At 42.6% G+C, this 21,609-nt stretch overlaps 1 protein-coding gene across 1 annotated transcript in view; it reads left to right on the forward strand.

Annotated features, from left to right (window-relative positions):
• A2ML1 (alpha-2-macroglobulin like 1) overlaps positions 1-21,609 on the forward strand; it is a gene marked incomplete at both ends in the record, with an annotated part of 38,514 nt that overhangs the window by 5,280 nt on the left and 11,625 nt on the right. Inside the window, 19 exons of the mRNA XM_080812181.1 lie at positions 2,655-2,675; positions 3,470-3,629; positions 4,105-4,189; positions 4,910-5,036; positions 5,785-5,899; positions 6,235-6,344; positions 7,545-7,712; positions 9,719-9,946; positions 12,673-12,733; positions 12,984-13,129; positions 13,637-13,786; positions 14,366-14,524; positions 16,072-16,165; positions 16,592-16,712; positions 17,384-17,612; positions 17,743-17,869; positions 19,214-19,335; positions 20,095-20,146; positions 20,515-20,598. Coding sequence (XP_080668307.1) covers positions 2,655-2,675; positions 3,470-3,629; positions 4,105-4,189; positions 4,910-5,036; positions 5,785-5,899; positions 6,235-6,344; positions 7,545-7,712; positions 9,719-9,946; positions 12,673-12,733; positions 12,984-13,129; positions 13,637-13,786; positions 14,366-14,524; positions 16,072-16,165; positions 16,592-16,712; positions 17,384-17,612; positions 17,743-17,869; positions 19,214-19,335; positions 20,095-20,146; positions 20,515-20,598 — 2,359 coding nt within the window. The remainder of the gene's footprint in view (positions 1-2,654; positions 2,676-3,469; positions 3,630-4,104; positions 4,190-4,909; positions 5,037-5,784; positions 5,900-6,234; positions 6,345-7,544; positions 7,713-9,718; positions 9,947-12,672; positions 12,734-12,983; positions 13,130-13,636; positions 13,787-14,365; positions 14,525-16,071; positions 16,166-16,591; positions 16,713-17,383; positions 17,613-17,742; positions 17,870-19,213; positions 19,336-20,094; positions 20,147-20,514; positions 20,599-21,609) is intronic.

Consider the following 21,609-nt stretch of genomic DNA (forward strand, 5'->3'; position numbering starts at 1 on the left):
TATATAATACTAATTGGAATGCCCAGAATTCAGTAAGTGTATAGTCTCTAATCAAGTCTTAATTATATTAACATTTTAGACATTCTCTCTTTCTTTTTTTTTAAGACTTATTTGAGAGAGAGAGAGCACGCACGCACATGAGTAGCAGGTGCAAAAGGAGAAGGAGAGAGAATCTGAAGCAGACTCTGCAATGAGTGTGGAGCCTGATTCGAGACTCAGTCTCATGATTCTGAGATCCTGACCTGAGCCAAAACCAAGAGTCAGTGCCTAGCTGACTGTACCACCCCGGCACCCCTAACATTTTAGATATTCTAATTACCAATTTCCTTGGCTATGATTTTGTACAATTCTAATTATTACAATTTCAAAAAAAAATCAAAAGATCTTATACAAATAACGCAATAAAAAGATGATTTTTCTCAGATTATCTGGAGCAGTCATTTTGTTCTCAACTTTTTATTATAAGAATTTTCAAACATAACATTCATTATGTTTCATTTTGCCATATTCATTTTAATTGATCTTTTTTCTTTTTTTCTGAATCATTTAAAAATAAGTTGCAGATATCATAATGTGTTATTCCTGAACACTTTAGCATGTATCTTTTTAAAAGTAGATCCTAGGGGCACCTGGCTGGCTCAGTCAGTGGAGAGTGCGACTCTTGATCTTGAGGTTGTGAGTTTGAGCCCCTGGTGGGTGTAGAGATTACTTAAAATTAAAATCTTTAAAAAAATAAAGAAAAGGTCCATCTTAAATAATCATGATATCATTATCAAACCTAAGAAAAGGGGCGCCTGGGTGGCTCAGTGGGTTAAAGCCTCTGCCTTCGGCTCAGGTCATGATCTCGGAGTCCTGGGATCGAGCCCCGCATCGGGATTTCTGCTCTGGCGGGGAGCCTGCTTCCCCCTCTCTCTCTGCCTGCCTCTCTGCCTACTTGTGATCTCTCTCTCTCTGTCAAATAAATAAATAAAATGTTTTTAAAAAAAAAAACCTAAGAAAATTAACAGTAATCATTTAATATCATTTAATACCCAGTCTTAAATCAGGTTTTCTCAAATGAGTTTGAGGGTTTTTTTGAACTAAGATCTGATCAAAGTCTTTTAAATTTATGTCTTTTAAATTTCTCTTAAATTAAAATAATCTTAATTTTTCATTATTGACTTTTTTTTTTAAGAGAGAGAGAGAGAGAGAAAGTGATCAGGCTAAATGACTTGTAGAATGTCATCATTCCAGAATACAACATCGACTTTTAAGGACGCCTAGTTGTCTTACAGAGTATTCAACATTCTTGATTTGTCTGATAATTTCTTTACTGTGTAATCTAACTTGTTTCTCCATCTTCTGGAAGTTGTTCTGAGGTCTTAATTAGATTTAAGCTAAACATTTTTGGCAAAAATATTTATTAGGCAATGCTATGAACCTCCAGTATACTCTCAAGGATACACATAATGTCCGGTTGTCCCATTATTAGTGAAAATGAATTTGATTACTTGCTTAAGGTAAGTAATTTCTCTCTAATTTCTCTAGTGTAAAGGTATGTCTTCTCTTTAAAATTTTTTAAATCTATTTAAATTTTTAAATTTTTATTTTTTTCAATATTTATTTGAGAGAGAGAGAGAGCGCATGAGCTGGGGGGAAGGGCAGAGCAAGAGGAAGAAGCAGACTCCCCGCCAAGCAGGGAGCTGGTTGTGGAGCTCAATGTGGGACTTAATCCGAGGAGCCTGAGATCATGACGTGAGCCAAAGGCAGACATTTAACCAACTGAACCATGCAGGCACCCCTAATTTTTTTATTTGTTTAATGTAAGTTCCATGCCCATCTTGGGGCTTAGACACAACCTCTACTGACTGAGCCAGCCAGGTGCCCCTGTCTTTTTCTTTTTTTCTAATTAGTAAATAATTTTGGTGACACTTTAGCACCTAGCCCAATAACGTGTTCACCACTAACCTTTTGGTTTTAGCATCCATTTTCTTGAAGTCTTTTGATGGAACTCTTTAAAAAATTTTTAAAAGTATTTTAATAATATTTTATTTATTTATTTGACAGAGACAGACAGACAGAGAGCAAAAGCAGGGGGAGCAGCAGAGGGAGAGGGAGGGAGAAGCAGGCTCCCTGATTAGCCGGGAGCCTGATGCCGGGGCTCGATCCCCAGGACCCTAGGATCATGACCTGAGCCAAATGCAGATGCTTAACCAACGGAGCCACCCTGGCACCCCCATGGAACTCTTTTAAACAAAATATTTTTTAGAAGTTACAATGTTGCCAGTGACATTCAGACAGCAGAGGAGTAGTCAAAGAGATAGTTGGCTCCCGAGAAGAGGTTTAAACATCTGGGAACCTCCAGATGCTAAGACTTTGTTTTCAGGCATGTTGTGGTAGAGCTTGGTCCTAGAGCCCTAAGGGATGCTGAAGGGTCTGAAGCTTCATTTCTTCAAATGTTCTGGGGACTGTCAATCCCTCTGAGGAAATCTCTTCTCTCTCCTCCCCTAGCCAGTAAGCTTTTGCTCCATCGTTACCCTGATGAGGGCCCAAAGGAGCAGTTTAGGAAGGAAGAAGAGGGCAACAGAGAAAGAGAGAGGCCCTTGTGATGGGCTTTCAGCTCATCCTTATTGCTTATCCTGCTTTAACCCATATTATCTGATTTTCCTTTTCAGTACTCCCTGGTGGAGCTGCAGGTAAGTTGAAGTTTCCTTTTCTTTTCTGTCAGTTGTGGAAAAGGGGAACTGAATTTAGTGCTAAGCTTTAAAGCCAGAAACAACTCTGAGATCTTGGCCCCGAGCCCAAGACTCTGCCCCAGTACTGAGCACCCAGAGCTCTACCCCACCTGAGCCTGTTCTCCTGCCTGTGCCCCCTGCCCCCTCAGTCCTGAACCTCTGTAGAGAAGGACACCACTCTGCTGTGACTAGCCCTTCTACTCTGATTCCTGTGACTTTTCTGGGCCAGCCTTGGTTCGGTACTCCTCTTATTCTAATCACTATCGTCATAGATACTCAACAGTTGAGTAGGACACGGATACTGTGGGAAGTGCTAAGCAGGAAAGGGTCTAGAACGGTGACTGCCCACAGCAACCCCTCCATGGTTCTGTTAGATTATCTTTCGGGTATCTCGTGATAAATTCCTTCAGCATTGCCCCTAAATAGTTACCAAGAATACGCACTCTTTGTAAAGGACGTCCTAAAGCCCACTTTCTGAAACTGGCAGTAACACATTTGAGGACTCAGTCTGATTATTTGAATCCACAAGGATGCTTTTCATCCCAAATGAGATTGGACCCATAGGAAAATTTATTTTGCTTAGTAATAAAAAAAATTATAGTTGAAACGGGGAGTTGTTCTTCCTGGACACAGATCACAGGGGTCATGAGCAACGAGGGGGACTCTTTACCTGCATTTTGTGTCTTTACCTGCTTTTTGCAGTGCCGAGTGAGAAACAGGCAGGTACGTCATGAGTTTCTTTCTAACGAACACAGGATCCAAATAGCAACAGGATCGCACAGTGGCTGGAAGTGGTGCCTGAGCAAGGCATTGTAGACCTCTCCTTCCAGCTGGCACCAGAGGCAACGCTGGGAACGTATACAGTAGCAGTGGCTGGGAGCACGGCCTTTGGCACCTTCAGTGTGGAAGAATATGGTAGGTGGGAGAATTAGCAGGTCAAAGTGTTGAACACAATCTCGTCCCCAAATCAGCAAAGGTAAAGTAAGATCTACTATGGGGAAGGATTTTTAAAAAATATATATTTTTTAAGATTTTATTTATTTATTTGACAGACAGGATCACAAGTAGGCAGAGAGGCAGTCAGAGAGAGAGGAAGGGAAGCAGGCTCTCCGCTGAGCAGAGAGCCTGACACGGGGCTCGATTCCAGGACCCTGAGATCATGACCCGAGCCAAAGGCAGAGGCTTTAACCTACTGAGCCACCCAGGCGCCCCTAAATTTATTTTTGAATCCAGGCTAAACCAGCTAATAACTTTGGGAGCATTTTGCTTTAATAATCCCCCCTTAATTTAATTAATTTAAGTATGACTGTTTTTATACTCCTCTGTCTACTACCTGTATGGTCAAATCCTCTTTCTTTTCCTTTTCCACATCTATTTCCACTCTCTCCAGTGTTGCCTAAGTTTAAGGTGGATGTGGTGGAGCCCAGGCAGTTATCAACAGTGGAGGAATCCTTCTTAGTGAAAATCTGTTGTAGGTAAGAGTAAAGCTCTGGATCTGGTGAAGGGTAAAACTGTATTGAGAAGCTGACAAAGGGAATGTTATGGGGAGAGTTGTTGTGGAGGCATGGAGGCAGTGGTTAAAATGTAAGTTATTTTTATATGGTCCCAAAGTCATGACTTAACCATTTTCTTTCTTTTCTTCCTTCTTTCTTTCTTTTTTAGGATTTTATTTATTTACTTGACAGAAAGAGAGCACACCATATGCATAAGCAGGGGGAGTGGCAGGAGAGGGAGAGGGAGAAGCAGGCTCCCCGCAGAGCAGGGAGCCCAATGCGGGGCTTGTTCCCAGGGTGCTGGGATCATGACCTGAGCTGAAGGCAGATGCTTAACCACCTGAGCCACCCAGGAACCCCTAAGAACACATTTTCTAATTGTGTCTCTGCTCTTACTTTCCATTGCTGAGTCAGCATTATTGATTCAGCGTCTACCTTATGCAGGAAACAATATTGAGTCCCATAGAGAAATAGGAATAAGGAGAGAGAAAACACCATCTCTGTCCTTCAGATGGTACTTACTGTATAGTGTAATATCGTAAGGCTTTGAGTGAAGCAGGGAAGTGAACAAGACTAAGGAAGGACCATTAGTACTTTAAGAAGTTGGAGTAGGGAAAGAAGGGACAATGGCGTTTTGGAAGAGGAGGGTTGGATCTCAAGTGCACTCTCCCAACTCTGACTTCTCATGCTTTTCTGGGTTAGGTACACCTACGGAAAGCCCATGCTAGGGACAGCACAGGTATCCGTGTGTCAAAAGGCATATACTTACCATTTTCCAGAGGCAGGACGGGAACAGCTACCTGACAAATGCAGGAGTCTTTCTGGACAGGTGAGTAAATGGGATGTAGAAATGGAACCTTATTCCTATGTCCTAATGGATAGCTAAGCATCTATATAAAAAAGTGGTAAAGGAATTTAAGAATTGAAACAGATGAACATGAGAAAAAAAAGAGAGGCTCTTAACTATAGAGAACAAACTGAAGGTTGCTGGAGAGGAGGCAGGTGGGGGATGGGGTAACTGGGTGATGGACATTAAGAGGGCACATGATGTAATGAGCACTGGGTGTCATACATAAGTGATAAATCACAGAATTCGACTAATGAAACTAATATTACACTATATGTTAACTAACTGAAACCTAAATAAAAACTTAAAAAAGAAAAAAATATTGTAAAGTGGTTAAAAAATAAAAAGCAGTAAAAAGCCCAAAGTAGAAATCATTTCATAGAATTATTGCCCTAGTTCCAAAGAACAAAGCAGTCTTCTTTACTCTAAACAGATGAAGTCTTTTTTAGAATCTGCCTTAGAGTCAAGAAATTAACCTAAATCCTTGGGAGGTACAATTTGCCTGCAGTTGGTTCTCCCCCCCACCCCTTCCATATCTTGGAACTTCAGAGTTGTTTCATGATTGTGTGTTGCTGGTGTATATACTCTATGTTATAGGGGAGTTTTTCTGTCTTGAAGGTAGAGAAACCGAAGCATGGAGATAAGAATTTCTTTCGATAATGTGTTACGAAATGGGAGTAAAAGTTAGGTTATTCATCCTCTCTTTTTGGCCCCCTGATTGCTTCACTAGACAGACAAAACAGGATGCTTCTCTGCTTCTGTGGACATGTCCACTTTCAACCTCACTGGTTACATGTACAGCCACACCATCAATATTGTGGCTACTGTGATGGAGGAAGGAACAGGTAAGTGGGATAGTCTTGGTTCATTAAGAAAAGAGAAAGGAAAAGGCCTGTTCCAGGGAGAGACTTATTCAGAGGACTCAAGACCTACCCTCGCTAAGTGTTTGGGAATGACTCTGTTCCTAGGTCATAGTCAAAGGGAAATGCCAGATTCCAGGCTGTCATCTGTTACGTGTTTTCCCAAAAGGTTGGGGAGGAGGAGTTTGTTTGGATCTTTGGCCAGAAATATGATCAGCTTCATACTTCTAGTAGCACTGTCCTTTCAGGGATTTTATGTTAAACATGAAGATGAGGATATCAGGGATTTCAATTGTCATACATCTGGTTTCCCTCTGCAGGAGTAGAAGCCAATACTACTCAGGACATCTACATTTCTTCACAAGTGGGATCAATAACCTTTGAAGACACCAAAGACTTTTATTACCCCAATTTCCCCTTCAGTGGGAAGGTATGTTGAAACTTGTCTCTGCACAAAAAATGCTTAACAATCCACCGTTGCCTTCTTCCTTATAGACATAATAGTGGCTAATTTAGCATTGTTCTAAGTACTTTACAGGTATTTACTTATTTAATCTTTACAACTACCCAGTGAGGTAGAAACTATTATTGGCCCCATTTTACAGATGAGGGCACTGAGGCACAGGAAGGTTAAGTGATTTTCCAAAAGTTATACAGCTGGTAAGTGGTAACTACGATCAAATCCAGGCAGCCTGGATCCAGAGTATATACTCTTAATTCCTTATGCTGTGCTGCCCTTAATCTCACATGAGATGCACTTTGAATATTAATGTGACTTAATTGCCTTTGCCAATGCCAGGGGATCCTAATGTACAAATCTTTGAATTTCAGACCTGCAAGGTATCTAGAGAAATCATCTAGTGTGGCTCCTCCCCTAAGCAAGATTAATGTTTAACTTTCCTTATCAGAGGGCCATTGATAGCTCCTTAAGCAGTTTCTTCAGAGATTTAAAAATTTCCTTTGCTGGTGTCTTCTTTCTTTCTTTCTTAAAAAAACAAAACAAAACAAAACAAAAAAACCAAAACCAAAAAACCCCATTTATTTATTTAAGTAATCTCTACACCCAGCATGGGGCTTAAACGCTTGACCTCCAGATCAAGAGGTGCATGCTCTCCCAACTGAGCCAGTCAGGCTTCCCTCCTGTCTTCTTTCTGATACTTAACAATCTGTCAATCTTTTTTTAAGTTCCAAATAACTTTTCCACACAATAACCTTGTATATTTTTAGATCCATTTAGACCCATCCTTAGTCATCTTTTCTCTGGACCAAGAATAATCCAGATCTTCTTAGAGCCTAAGGATTATACAATTTGGGAGTGGAAGGGGACTCTGTTTAAAAAAAATTAAAGCACTATAATGTACAGAGAGCCTTGAAAGGGGCGTGTATAAATGAAGGGTCTTAAAGCTTCATTAGCTACATGGCAAGTCTACTTCTGCTCCAGGCTGAGCTCCTCCTATGTGTTTCTCATTTCCTCATAGATGTTAGTTTCCAACGCTTGAATCACATTTACCTGTTTTCTGGACTCCCTCCTAAAATGTGTTCTTAGAGTTTCTTTTATCACCTCACTTTACCACATACTTGAACTTACTCCAAACCTAATTCTAACGTCCCAATAACCTTCCTCCCCCAGATAAGAGTTAGGGGCCATGATGGCTCCCTTCTCAAGAATCATTCAGTATTTCTGGTGATTTATGGCACAAATGAAACCATCCACCAGACCCTAACTACAGACAGTGATGGCCTTGCTCCCTTCAAGCTGGATACAGTTAATTGGAGTGGGGGAGATATTTCTCTGGAGGTAAGTCTTCCCTGAGGGAAAACGTCAAACTTTTCCTGTTTCTTTCCCCTCCTCCCTCATCTGTAATTCCATCTCCATCACTCACCAGTTCTGCTTCCCACTTGACAAAGTTTTTGGTTTATTTTAAAGATTTATTTGGAAGGGGGAAGGGGCAGGGGGAGGGGGAGAGAGAACCCCAAGCAGACTTAGAGCATGGAGCGTGACATGGAGCTTAATCCTAGGACCCTGAGATCATGACCTGAGCCAAAACCAAGAGTAGGATGCCCAACCAACTGAGCTACCCAGGTGCCCCAAGTTTTTTTTTTTGGTTTTTAATATCAATCTAATATATGGCCCTTCAGATAAAAATTGTTATTTCTGGGAACCTGGGTGGCTCAGTGGGTTAAAGCCTCTGCTTTTGGCTCAGGTCATGATCCCAGGGTCCTGAGATCGAGTCCCGCATCGGGCTCTCTGCTCAGCGGGGAGCCTGCTTCCTCCTCTCTCTCTGCCTGCCTCTCTGCCTACTTGTGATCTCTGTCTGTCAAATAAATAAATAAAATCTTTTAAAAAAAATTGTTATTTCTACTAATTCATCTTACAACTTATCCCCATCTCTATTTTGACCCTATATTTAAAATCAGAGTAGCGGGGCACGTGGGTGGCTCAATGGGTTAAAGCCTCTGCCTTCGGCTCAGGTCATGGTCTCGGGGTCCTGGGATCGAGCCCCACATCGGGCTCTCTGCTCGGCAGGGAGCCTGCTTCCCTTCCTCTCTCTCTGACTGCCTCTCTGCCTACTTGTGATCTCTGTCAAATAAATAAATAAATAAATCTTTAAAAAAAAATAAAATCAGAGTAGGGAGCTAAAAATAGTTCAGAGTCATTTTCTTCCTCCCATCTCCCTCTTCTCACCTGCCCTGGGCCATTACTCATAAAAATGGCAAAGAAGAAAACTCTATATTTTGGATAACTTGTAAGGAAAACTATGCATATCAGTAATCAACTGTGAAATAATGCTGCTCAACAAACAACTACAAAACTTTAGTGCTGGGAACCTGGGTGACTCAGTGGGTTAAGGCCTCTGCTTTCGGCTCAGGTCATGGTCCCAGAGTCCTGGGATCGAGTCCCGCATCGGGCTCTCTGCTCGGCAGGGAGCCTGCTTCCTCCTCTCTCTCTGCCTGCCTCTCTGCCTACTTGTGATCTCTGTCTGTCAAATAAATAAAAAAAATCTTAAAAAAGAAAAACAACTTTAGTGTTATAACAAGAAGACTTTATTGCTCATGCATCTGGGGTAGTCAGATACGCAGCTCTGCTCATCTTGTTGGACTTTCTTACATGTTTGGGGATGAAGGCCAGTGTCTCATGCTCCAGCAAGCTATCCCAGGGATATTCTGATGGCAACGATGAGATACAAGAGCGAAAGTGGACCCAAAAGCGTTTTTCCAAGCTGGCATATGCTCACATCCCATTCCCAGCAGGTCACATGGTAGTCCTGAAGTTAGACTAGAAGGGCGATGATTACATGGTAAAGGACATGAACATGGGGAGGGATGGATTGTGCCATTAATGCAATCATTGAGCTATACTACTTGAGCAAACACACAATTTGTGTTGTGGCTAATTTAGTTCTTTACACAAGGCATCACTCAATCACTCTACTTAGAAATAATTATTTTTAACCTTATTATCCTTTATCCCTTGTTTTCTTATCCCTAGGATATATTCTTTAATTTCTATGTAATCTTAGTCATGCTTATCTATATTCCCTGCATCAGTCTCCGAAAGTTTATCATCCGCAATTGCCCTTTACTTGACAGCTGTAATTCAGCCCTTATTTCACTCCTCTGCCTACTGAAGTGCTGCTGTTATGGATTTCTCAAACATCCTTAGCTGGACCTCTAGTAAAATATCTACATGCTGCTCTTAGGCAGTGAAGATTTGAGAGAGATCTGTGAAAACCATAACAAGTTCATGGGCTTGCTTGGGTCAGAGAATGTGTGAAGAGCCTTTTTCTTTTTCTCATTTCTTAGGGAAGATTCCAAATGGAAAATTCGGTGTATAATCCGGGACAGAAGCCTCATTACTACAGAAATGGCTATCTGCATGTGCAGCCCTTCTACAACCCAACTCGGAGCTTCGTTGGCATCCACCGGCTACATGGAGTCTTGGCGTGTGGCCGGCCCCAGGAAGTGCTGGTGGATTATTACATCGATCCTGCGGATGCAAACCCTGATCAGGAAGTCATCTTCTCCTACTATGTGAGACAGGGCAATGAGGGCTGGTGGAAGTGCTCTGGGAGAGGAAAGGAAGTGAGGAGAGTGAGCCAGAGAGATGGGGTAGACTGTCTAGAGACCTAATGCGAGGCCCAGAGGTAATTTCAAAATGTTTAGAAACCATATTTAAAAAATTAAAAGAATAGGTAAAACCAGTTTTATTTCATTTTATTTATTTAAAAAGATATTACTTTATGAGAGAGAGAGGGAGAGAGAAATCTCATGCACCAGTCGGGGGAGGGGCAAAGGGAGAGGAAGAGGAAAAATCCCAAGCAGATTCCCTTCTGAGTGCGGACTCCGACCTGGGACTCCATCCCAGGACCCCAAGATCTTGACCCAAACTAAAATCAAGAATCCCCCACTTTGGGACCCCTGGGTGGCTCAGTCAGTTAAGCATATGCTTTCAGCTCAGGTCATGATCCCAGGGCCCTGGGATCAAGTCTTGCATCGGGCTCCCTGCTCAGTGGCAAGCCTGCTTCTCCCTCTGCCTCTCCCTCCTGCTTGTGCTCTCTCTCTCTCTGTCAAATAAATAAACAAAATCTTAAAAAAAAAAAAAAAAAGAATCCCTCGCTGAACTGACTGAGCCAGCCAGGTGCCTCTAAGTAAAACTAATTTTAAAAATATATTTTTGGGGGACGCCTGGGTGGCTCAGTTGGTTAAGCGGCTGCCTTCGGCTCAGGTCATGATCCCAGCGTCCTGGGATCGAGTCCCATATCGGGCTCCTTGCTCAGCGGGGAGCCTGCTTCTCCCTCTGCCTCTGCCTACCACTCTGTCTGCCTGTGCTCGCTCACTCTCTCTCTAACAAATAAATAAATTTAAAAAAAAAAAAAAAATTTAAAAAAAAAAAAAATATATATTTTTGGGGGCCCCTGGGTGGCTCAGTGGGTTAAGCCTCTGCCTTCAGCTCAGGTCATGATCTCAGGGTCCTGGGATTGGGCTCTTTGCTTGTCAGGGAGCCTGCCTCTCTGCCTACTTGTGATCTCTCTCTGTCAAATAAATAAATAAAACTTTAAAAAATATATATATATATATATTTGGGGCACCTGGCTGGCTCAGTCGAGGGGAACATGCAGCTCTTGGTCTCTAGGTTGTGAGTTTGAGCCCCACATTGGGTGTTGAGATCACTTAAATAAGTAAATAAACTAAAAAAAAAAAAAAATCTATTTAACCCAGTGCATCCAACATATGATGATGTCAACATGAAATCCACATCAAAATTATTTTTTTTAAAGATTTTATTTATTTATTTGACAGACAGATCACAAGTAGGCAGAGAGGCAGGCAGAGAGAGAAGGGAGGAAGCAGGCTCCCTGCTGAGCAGAGAGCCCGATGCGGGGCTCGATCCCAGGACGCTGGGATCATGACCTGAGCTGAAGGCAGCGGCTTTAACCCACTGAGCCACCCAGGCGCCCCCACATCAAAATTATTAATAGATATTTCACATTTTTTATTTCAGCTGGTTATGTATTTTGTAGTAGCCACATTTCAAAGGCTCCAGCAGTCCCTGTGGCTAGTGGCTGTTGTATTACAGTGTAGGCATAAAGGATTGGGGGGAGAATGAGAAAAAAAAGCGATTTTAAACAGGAAAATTGTGTGGGAGAATAAAATGAGGAATTAAGGATAAAGCATTGCTGGTCGGGGCTGAACGGGAGCTGGGTGGGTGAGTGGGGAAGAGGATAAGGAGGGGATGAGACTCAGAATAAATTTCATACTGTGTTTCATTGGTTAATATTTCAAAATAGATGATAAAGGTTAAAATTAACATGGATAGCAGCTTTGTTGTGTAAAACTGTAACTTGTAGCTTGAAAGAAATGTATAAATATAAGCAGCTTTAATGGTCACCTTGGTGACAGTGAGAAATTAGATTTGTGTAAATCCTGGGTTTGATGCCCTAGAGTCTCCATTTTCTTACCATCCTCTCAAAGTTTCCGAGAGATTTTCTCCGCAGTGATTCATTTCAGTGTCTTTGTCAAGCCGAAACAATCATCCTGGCGCAACAGAGTGATGGCACTCACCTGCCTTTAGGACAGGGGTGTGGCGAGGCCCCAGAGAAGGAGCCAGCTGATCAGTGTAGAAGGGCTAAGTGTCAGCCGGAAGTCCCAGGAGCTGGCCACAGGGCCCTTGACAGCAGTCTGAGATGGCAGCCCTGCTTAGAAAATTTCACTGAATTTGGTTTCAAGGGAATGAACAGGAAGGGAGACTCAGATGAAGGGGATTTCTCCTCCCAAGAGTCAAATGTCAGAAGGGCTCAAGTCAGTTTAAAGCACACTCATTTCCATTGAATTTTGAATTAAGTATAATAAAAAAAAAAAAGGTCATGAAGATGAAGATGAATTTTAGGTAACTTTGTGCTATAAGGATCATAAGAGAATAAAACCTGGAGATTTGCAAGAATTGGTGGACAGCTATCCATTGTGAAGAATGGTTTCTCTTCTGTCTGGCAGTGAGGTACTCATGATCTTTGTCTCCTTCCATGCACCCCTGTGGTTCTCAGGCAGAACCTCCTGGAGGAGGAGTCAGCAGGGCTCTTGGTACTATCCGCCATTTGACCAACTGATGGACGCTGCATGAAGTATTGACCCAGGCTCTGGAGATATGAAAGGAGCCTCTCTTTATGGAGAGGTGCAGGGATGCTCTAGTCTAGGGTCAAGGCTAAACTCTCATAACTTCCCTGCTGTTGATTTTTTTTTTTTTTTTTGGTCTTTTTTAGTTAATAGGGAAGGGGCGTTTGGAGATGGAGGGGCAGAAACACCTGAACTTTGAGAAGGAAGGTGAGTGTTCATGCTTCTGTTGAAAACCAAAGGATACTTTAAGCTTCCAGGAAATGCTGTTATACTAGAAGCAAAAGAAGAAGCAATGAGAGCAGAACACTAACGATAACCATAGGAGAACAGGAAAATGGGATGTAATTTGCACCATGAGGCCGGCAGCAGGCCCAAGGAGAAGAGCAGACATGTGGTCGGAGGTCGTCGGTAGACGAGTGTGTGTTCTCATCCCTGTGTATCCCCTCTTCTTTTTCAGGAACAAAAGGCTCCTTTTCCCTCTCACTGACCTTCACTTCCGGACTGGCCCCTGATCCTTCCCTGGTGATCTATGCCATTTTTCCCAGTGGAGGCATTATAGCTGACCAAATTCAGTTCTCAGTAGAGATGTGTTTTGACAATCAGGTAAAATGGCAGTTGAGGAAGGTGAAGAAAAGGTCTGGGCATAGAGAGAGATCGTGTATGTGCTGGGGCTGGAGATCAGGCAGGGGCAGGGAAATAAGATTATATTGAAGTGGATGTCATTGTTGTATTTATGTCTTCAGTATACTTTGTTCAAATCTATCTCCCACTTCTTTTTAAGAAGGCATGCTGGGAAATTATATATTCTGTATAGCAATTCTTTCTTTCTAGCTTTTGTTTCTTAAACTTTTTTTTTTCAACCTTTTTGGGGGGGGTCTCTTAAACTTTCTATGTTTTTCTGTGCTATGCTGCTCACTTTTTCCAATTGTACCACAAGTCACAAGTTCTGAAAGGGCTACACTTTACAAAAGAAAAAAAAAATCAGTATAAAAGTGAAGGAATGTGCTTGAATACCAAAGTTGGGGGATATTGGCTGATGATCCAAATTACACTGTTTCCCCTTCTCTCCAGGCTGACCTAATCCCCAAGTTGTACTTTTTCCTTCCACAGGTTTCCCTTGGCTTCTCACCTTCCCAGCAGCTTCCAGGAGCAGATTTGGAACTACAGCTACAGGCAGCTCCTGGGTCCCTGTGTGCAGTCCGGGCTGTGGATGAGAGTGTCTTACTGCTTAGGCCGGAGACAGAGCTGAGCAACAATTCTGTGAGTAGTCTGCCAATGGGGTGGAAAGAAGGAATTGACAGAAAAGATGGTTTGACTGAATTAGAATAAAAGATGGGCTTCAGGAGGTGGGAAGGAAAGTCTGAGGGAAATACTGTGCCACCATAAGGTGGTAAAAAAGCTGGTGCGGAAATGACAGTCAAATGATGGTATGAGAAAGGCGTGGTTCATGTGCACATAGAGGTAGGAATAATTACCTCCTATTTGTAATAGGAGGTAAGGGTGACAAATTATTGAAGAAGGTGAGAAAGAGATCAGAATTTAGAAAGTAGGGAAGGGATAGAGTGCCTGGGTGACTCAGTTGTTTGAGCATCTGACTCTTGATCTCAGCTCAGGTCTTAGTCTCAGGTTCATGAGTTCAAGCCCCACATTGGAGCCCAGCTTGGAGCCTACTATAAAAAAGGTAGGAAGGGATTATGATGGAATAAATATAGGAACAATTCTGAAGTAATGAAGAGAAATAATACAAGAGCAGTGAACTGTGGCACCAGAATCTGAGTGCAGTTTCTCAAGTGATTTCACCGTGTCAGTAGTTTATTTCCTTTTCCCCTCCTATTTCAGGTCTATAGGATGTTCTCATTCTCGTATGGCCACTACCCCTATCAGGTGGCTGAATATGATGAGTGTCCAATGTCTGGCTCCTGGGACGCTCCTCAGCCTCTCTCAGTTATGTGGAGACCTTGGGTCTCTGAAGGCATGGACCTTTTCCATTTTTTTCAGGTAGATGTTCTTACCCATTTTGTTCTTATAGAAACAGTGGTGGTTGGGTGGGGGGTGAAGGAAAGTCCATACCTAAAAAAACAGAGATTCAGTGGGTACTGAAAGGATAAAATCTTGAAAGCAACTCCTAATATGTGAGGTAACCTCCCATGGTCCTTGTGCTTGAAGAAGGGGCCCAGTCGCCTGATTGTATTGGAAGAGAGCCACTGAGAGGCTGTGTGCAGTTCGTTTAGTTCCCCAAATGAACTAATTTCCACGGGATCAGCCAAGAAGGAAAAATGAGGAAAGATAGACCAGAGGTTTCTTACTACTATTATAAAAAGTACTGCATGAGTAGAAATTGAGTACTTTATGAGTAGAAGTTGGGGATGCTGTGGCCCAAGACTGACTGGGAAGTCTCTGAAGTCAGGAACCATGTCTTGCTCATTTTTGTATTCTCTCTATGACTGATCCTTCATAATACTCAATGTATTTTTGTTGAATTGACTGAGCCAATAGGGTTCCTGCCTTCAGGAAGTTCAGTCTAAAGCAAATAATAATGACACAGTGACTAATATTTAGAAGAAGAAGCATTAAACATAGTTGGCAATGACAAAGTGGAATACTATTCAGCCATAAAAAGGAATGAAACCTTGCCATTTGTGACAACGTGGATGGATCCTGAGGGCATTATGCTCAGTGAAATAAGTTGGTCAGAGAAAGACAAATACTATGCGACCTCACTTACACATGGAATCTAAAAACCAACGACAATAGCAAAACCAAGCTCATAGATACACAGAACAATGTGGTGGTTGCCCAAGGCAGGGGTTGGGGGTGGGCAAAATGAGTGAAGGTTATCAAAAGGTACAGACATCCAGTTATAAGACAAATAAGTCCTGGGGATGAAATGTACAGCATGGTGACAGTGTGCTTGACCTCGTATTGCATATTTGTAAGTTGCTAAAGAGTAGATCTTATAAGTTCTCATCCCAAGAAAAAAATGTTTTGTAACTACATATGGTGATGGTTGTTGACTAGACTTACTGTGGTGACCATTTTGCAAAGGATACATTTAAAGTATATATTTTAGAAGTATTTTTAAAGTACATATTTAAAAATATATATATATTATATTTTTAAAAATTGACATTGACGGGGCGCCTGGGTGGCTCAGTGGTTTAAGCCTCTGCCTTCGGCTCAGGTCATGATCTCAGGGTCCTGGGATCGAGCCCCGCATCGGGCTCTCTGCTCAGCAGGAGCCTGCTTCCCCCTCTCTCTGTCTGCCTCTCTGCCTAGCTCTGATTTCTCTCTGTCAAATAAATAAAATTTAAAAAAAAAAAAAAAAAAAAAAAAAAAAAAATTGACATTGATATTCACATTAGCTGACAAAAGCAAACAGAACCTTGGTGGCTGAGTATTGGGTAGTAACCACTAGTCTCAAAATTAATAGGAAAAGAATGTCTTGGTTCAGTCCTTTGAGGGTGGAATTACTAGGTAGTCACCCTGGTAATAAGGGAGGGGACCACCGTGACACTTCACTCTCTGGTTTCCTTGGTGCCTCTCAGGGTATGGGCCTGAAAATACTATCCAATGCCAAAATTAAGAAGCCAGTAGACTGCAGTCATCAGTCTCTAAAATACAGCACTGCAGCGTCTGAAGGTAAGCTACCTGTGTGGCTTGTGGATTCTCTTGAAATGTTTAAATCATGGAACTCTAAACACTTAACTCTTTGCTTCCTGTTCCTGCACTGAGCCTCTTGCCTCAGAATGGCAGTGGGTTGTGGGTCACAGATGAGGCAGCTGGCTCTCTCTCCCTGGGGAGAACTTTTGAAACCTGAAGCCCTTACCTGCTCATCCCCTGACCCAACCTCCTCATCTGTCACTTCCCCACTATGGCCTTATGACTAGTCAGTTCTTCAGTGGTCCTTCCTCTTTGTCTGTGACTGGATGTTCTCTGTTTCCCACTAAATTTCTCAGTAGTAGTCCCTCTGCTTCAATTTGTCTTACAACAGAAGTCTTCTGGCCGCCACCTCCCCCCCCCCTCCCGACCCCCCGCCGCCAATTCCCTTATTCTTGCTCTCCTTAGTGAATTATGGTATTGGTGAAGCGAGTTTTGGGTCATCATCACCTTCATCACTTCAGTCACAGGACTCTCAGGTCCGCCAATACTTCCCGGAGACTTGGCTCTGGGATCTGTTTCCTATCGGGTAAGTGATGCCTCAAAGGTACAGCAAGACTGTACAGTGGGGAGTCAGCAGTAAACTCAGACTCAGATAATTCTTAATGCATCTAAGTCTCAAGTCAAGAGAGCTTAATGGGGACATGGGAACTTGCTTTTTTCCTGAATTCTTAGGCAATCACAGGCAATCCCTCAAAACGAACTCACGTGTCTCCACATTTACACAGTGCAGACAGTGCATTCAGAGTCTAGGTCCAACAGATGGAAAGGCACATGTTGACGTCAGTTCCTGCCCACTGCTTACCTGCTCATTTTGACAAGCCAGAAGAATGGCACGTGAAAAGATCCTCAACATCACTAACCATCAGAGAAAGGGCAGTCAAAACTCCAGTGAGATATCCCCTCACAGATTCAGAGGGCACTGACCTCTTCAGCTGTATTTGCACACATGACCCCCTACTCTCACTCACCCATTCACATCCTCAGACCACCACTTTCTCCCGTATTCATACATCATCACTCACCTGAACGTTCACACTCTGAGATTTGCATGTTCCTCAGTTCAGTTGCCTTTTTACCCTGCCCCTCACAACAACAACAACAACAACAACAACAACAATGACTTCCGTAGGTAAATTTATAGCTTAATTCCCAATATTCTCCTGCTGTGTGCCTACCTGGGCTCTCGTGTTCTCACAGTGACTCTGGGAAGGAGGCTATCCATGTCACGGTTCCTGATACCATCACTGAGTGGAAGGCCATGACTTTCTGTACCTCCCAGTCCAGAGGCTTTGGTCTTTCACCTACCGTTGGACTGACTGCTTTCAAGCCGTTCTTTGTTGAGCTGACTCTCCCTTACTCAGTAGTTCGTGGGGAATCCTTTCGCCTTACTGCCACCATCTTCAATTATCTGAAGGACTGCATCAGGGTAAGAGTTGGAGGTACAGGAAGCAGATGTTCCTGGGAGAGAGATGGGGTGTGCCTCCACCCCCACATTTTTCTAAGCCTCTGTGTGTTATTTCCTGTATTCAGACCCTTTATTTCTTAAACATCTGCAGGTTCAGACTAACCTGGGTACATCAGATAAGTACCAGGTGGAATCATGGACAGATTCTCAGGGCTCCAGCTGTCTCTGTGCTGATGAAGCAAAAAGCTATCACTGGAATATCACTGCTATCAAGTTAGGTAAGAGAAGGAAGCAGTAGAGGAGCAAGGAAAACACAGAGCAAAAGCTCAGTGATTGAGAACTCTATCCTTTCCTCTCCTGCATTTGCTTTATTCTCTTGTTCTTTCTCATTGTATTTGCCTCTATTTTTTCCCTCCTAAGTCTATGCCACAAATAAATAAGAAAATGCTCTTTGATGGATGACCAAAAAATTATCCAAACTAGACAATTTCGAATATGAAAAGGGGAGCTTTTAATACCTATGCCAGGACAAGGGATATATAGTCATGTGACTTATCAAATAGTTACTATGTGCCAGCTGCTATTCTAACTGCTTGACATGTGCTGACTCATTTAATCATCACAATAACACTTAGATGTCATTTGCTCTTAGGATAAAACCCTGGCAACTGAAAGTATGGTCTTCAAATGTATAGTTATCTACTGCTGCTTAACAAATCACCCTAAAACTTTAGAGGCTTGGGGCACCTGGGTAGCTTGGTCAGTTAAGTGTCTGCTTTTGGCTTAGGTCAGATCTTGGGCTTCTGGGATGGGGCCCCACTCATGCTCTCTCTCTAAGAAATAAATAAAATCCTAAAAAAACAAAACACAAAAAAAACTCCCAACAACTTAGAGGCTTAAAAGAACAGGCATTTCTGATCACACAGTTTCCATGGACCAGTAATCCAGGTGCAGAGCATAGCAGGGTGCCTCTGGTTCAAGGTCTGTCATGAAATACAAGTCACACTGTCAGCAAGGCTGTGTTTTCATCTGGAGACTCTACTGGGAGAGGATCCACTTCCACGCTCCTCCCAAAGCCTCTGTCCCTCACAGGTTGTAGTTCTGGGCCTCAGCTGTGGGCCAGTGGCCTCCCTCAGTATCTTACCAACATGAGTCTTTCCACTGGGCTGCCTCAGGACAGGACAGCTGGCTTCCTGCAGAGCAAGTGGCCCAAGATAAAGAGTGTGCCTGAGACAGAAGCTATACCCTTTTTTATAACCTAGTCCCAGAGTGGCATCTCATTGCTTCTGCCCTAGCCTCCTCATTAGAAGTGAGTTGCGTAGTCCAGCCCCCACTCGGAGAGGAACTTACACAACAATGTAGATATTGGGAAGCAGGGATCACTGGGGGTCCTTACAGGCTGCCTGCCACACAGGACCAGCATTATTGACGTCACCTAAAAACTTGTTAGAAATGTGAATATAGGCTTCACCCCAGATGAACTGAATCAATTTGTGTTCTAACAAGATCTGTAGGTCTTTGCATGTTGTTAAGTTTAAGAAGCACTGGTCTAAATGGGAAGAGACCTCATTGGTACCTCTGGCAATAGGGCTAATGCCTTCCTTTCCCCTTCTTTCTTCCAGGTCATGTGAACTTTACCATCACTACTAAGATTCTGGACAGTAATGAACTCTGTGGGGGACAAAAGGGGTTTGTTCCAGCAAAGGGCCAGAGTGACACACTCATCAAACCAGTTCTGGTCAAGGTAAGTTTTCTGTCCCTTCCCTTCCCCATTCTTCTTTCCTTTTTTTTTTTTTTTCCCCTCCCTCCCTCCCTCCCTCCCTCTCTTTCTTTCTTTCTTTCTCTCTCTTTTTCTTTCTTTCTTTCTTTCTTTCTTTCTTTCTTTCTTTCTTTCTTCCCTTCCTTCCTTCTTTCCTTCCTTTTCTTTCTTCCTTCCTCTTTCTTTCTTTCTGTGAGATTTTTGTAGACCTAGCTTTGGAGGTAGCAGTCACCCCAGCAATATTCTATGTGTCTAGCCATACAGTCAGTCTTTCACAGCTGTCTGACTCCAACTTCAATCAAGTAGCTTACCTTCCTTATTCTGTGGCCCCTTTCTGCCTTTAAGTATTTGCTTAACCCATTCCAATGCTAGGTGAAAGTGCTTAATACAGTACCTGGTACACTCAATGAATGCTAGTTTTTCTTATTAAGATCTCTAATATCATTATTAACTGCTTTTTTATCCCATTATGAACCCCATTGTCAATCCTGCCTCTTAGAAGTTTCCTAAACTTGTCCTTAGCTCTAGCCCTTGCCCAGAAAGAATTTTATCGATAGGCCCATTCCTGCATTGAAGTGTAGTTCTTGGGAGCTTCAAGGAGAAAATATATCCTCTGCGGTTCTGAGAAGCCTGGGGGCACAGGGAGGGCCTCTTCTCCCCTTTTCCCTTCCCGTTTGCTATTCCTTCAGTGCCATCTGCCCTGACATTCATCTTCATTGTTTCTGCCCTGTGTCTCCATATCAGCCTGAGGGAGTCCTTGTGGAGAAGACATACAGCTCACTGCTTTGCCCAAAAGGTGGGTAAATGCAGAGAAGGGTTAGTACTGAGAATTCCTGTCAGCAACAGGAGCTATTTGTAGGCCAAGGGAGGAATATACAGAACAAGAAGGGATAGGAGGGGTGCTGTCTGGGGTGCTGTCCCTAATAGGGCCAATTAGCTGAGAGACAGGGTAAAGAAGAAAAAAATGTGCAACACATTTTTGGTTTTTTGGGAATTTACTTTCAGCAGAGAACAATATTAACAGGTTAAAAAAAATTGCCTCCAACCCACAGAAAGCACTGGGTACAGAAAACCCTGGATCACAGAAAGTTTTTCTAATGTTTGGGTTTTGAACTCGCTCTATTTCCACCTTTCCTACTTTCGCCTTTTCTCTGCCTCTCACAGGACAAATGGCTTCAGAATCCATCTCGCTGGAGCTCCCTGCAGATGTTGTTCCTGATTCAAGCAAGGCTTATGTTACGGTTCTGGGTAAATAGCCAGGGATTCTTGCTCAAAAGAAACAAAACAAAACAAAAAAATGGGGCTGAAATTTGCCAAAGCATGGAGTGGGTTGGGGCATGTGGACCAATCTGAAGGAAGGCATGTGACAGAAGAACTTATTTTGTATAGTTGGCGTATACACCCTATAGGTAATAGCACTTATGGGATTAGATGTATATGAGAGTCAAAAACAAGAAGGAGTCTGGACAGGAGGAAGTTAAAGGTCAACAAAGCTCCATATGTATTTAGGCTCAGGTGGTCTATAAATTGAGGGGAAAAGAAACACAGTGTTTATAGCAGCCACTTAGAAAGTGAGGAATTTATGTATCTGAGTATAGTTAGGGAAGATAAAAGCATATTTACACAGATGAGACACTTCACTCTTCTGGGCAAGGAGAGGAATTGAGTAGAAAAGACTGAGCTTGAAAATCATACAAAACTGGGCTGGGATTGTGCCATATAATAGTCAGGTGACCTTGAATAATTAAGTGAACAATTCTGATCCTTTTTTTCCCCTTTCTGCAAGACACGAATGATAATCTACCTCTCAGGACTGGTGTCAAAATTAAATATAAAGTTTCCACCATAATATCTAGCAGGTAGTAGGAGCCCTGGACATGTTAGGTTATTTCTTTATTCTTAGTCCCTACCGAGATCCCTTCCAGGTTAAAATTTCTCTGTTTGGACTCTATTTGAATCTTATTTGTTGTTTATCAGTCATCTTATTGTAGTATAGCTCACTGTCTGTGTCTGTCTTTCACACTGCCTTGTGGGGTCCTTGAGGGTAAGGACCATGTCCTAGTATAGTTCCTGCCAAATAGTTTACCTTCAGTACCTATTTATAGATTTGAACTGAACTTGATGCCGAAAGTGCCGATCTTTTTTTTTTTTTTTTAAGATTTCATTTATTTATTTGACAGAGAGAGAGATCACAAGTAGGCAAAGAGTCAGGCAGAGAGAGAGGGGGAAGCAGGCTCTCCGCTCAGCAGGGATGCTGAG

This window comes from Martes martes, assembly GCF_963455335.1.
Source record: "Martes martes genome assembly, chromosome: 8".
Lineage (NCBI taxonomy): Eukaryota > Metazoa > Chordata > Mammalia > Carnivora > Mustelidae > Martes > Martes martes.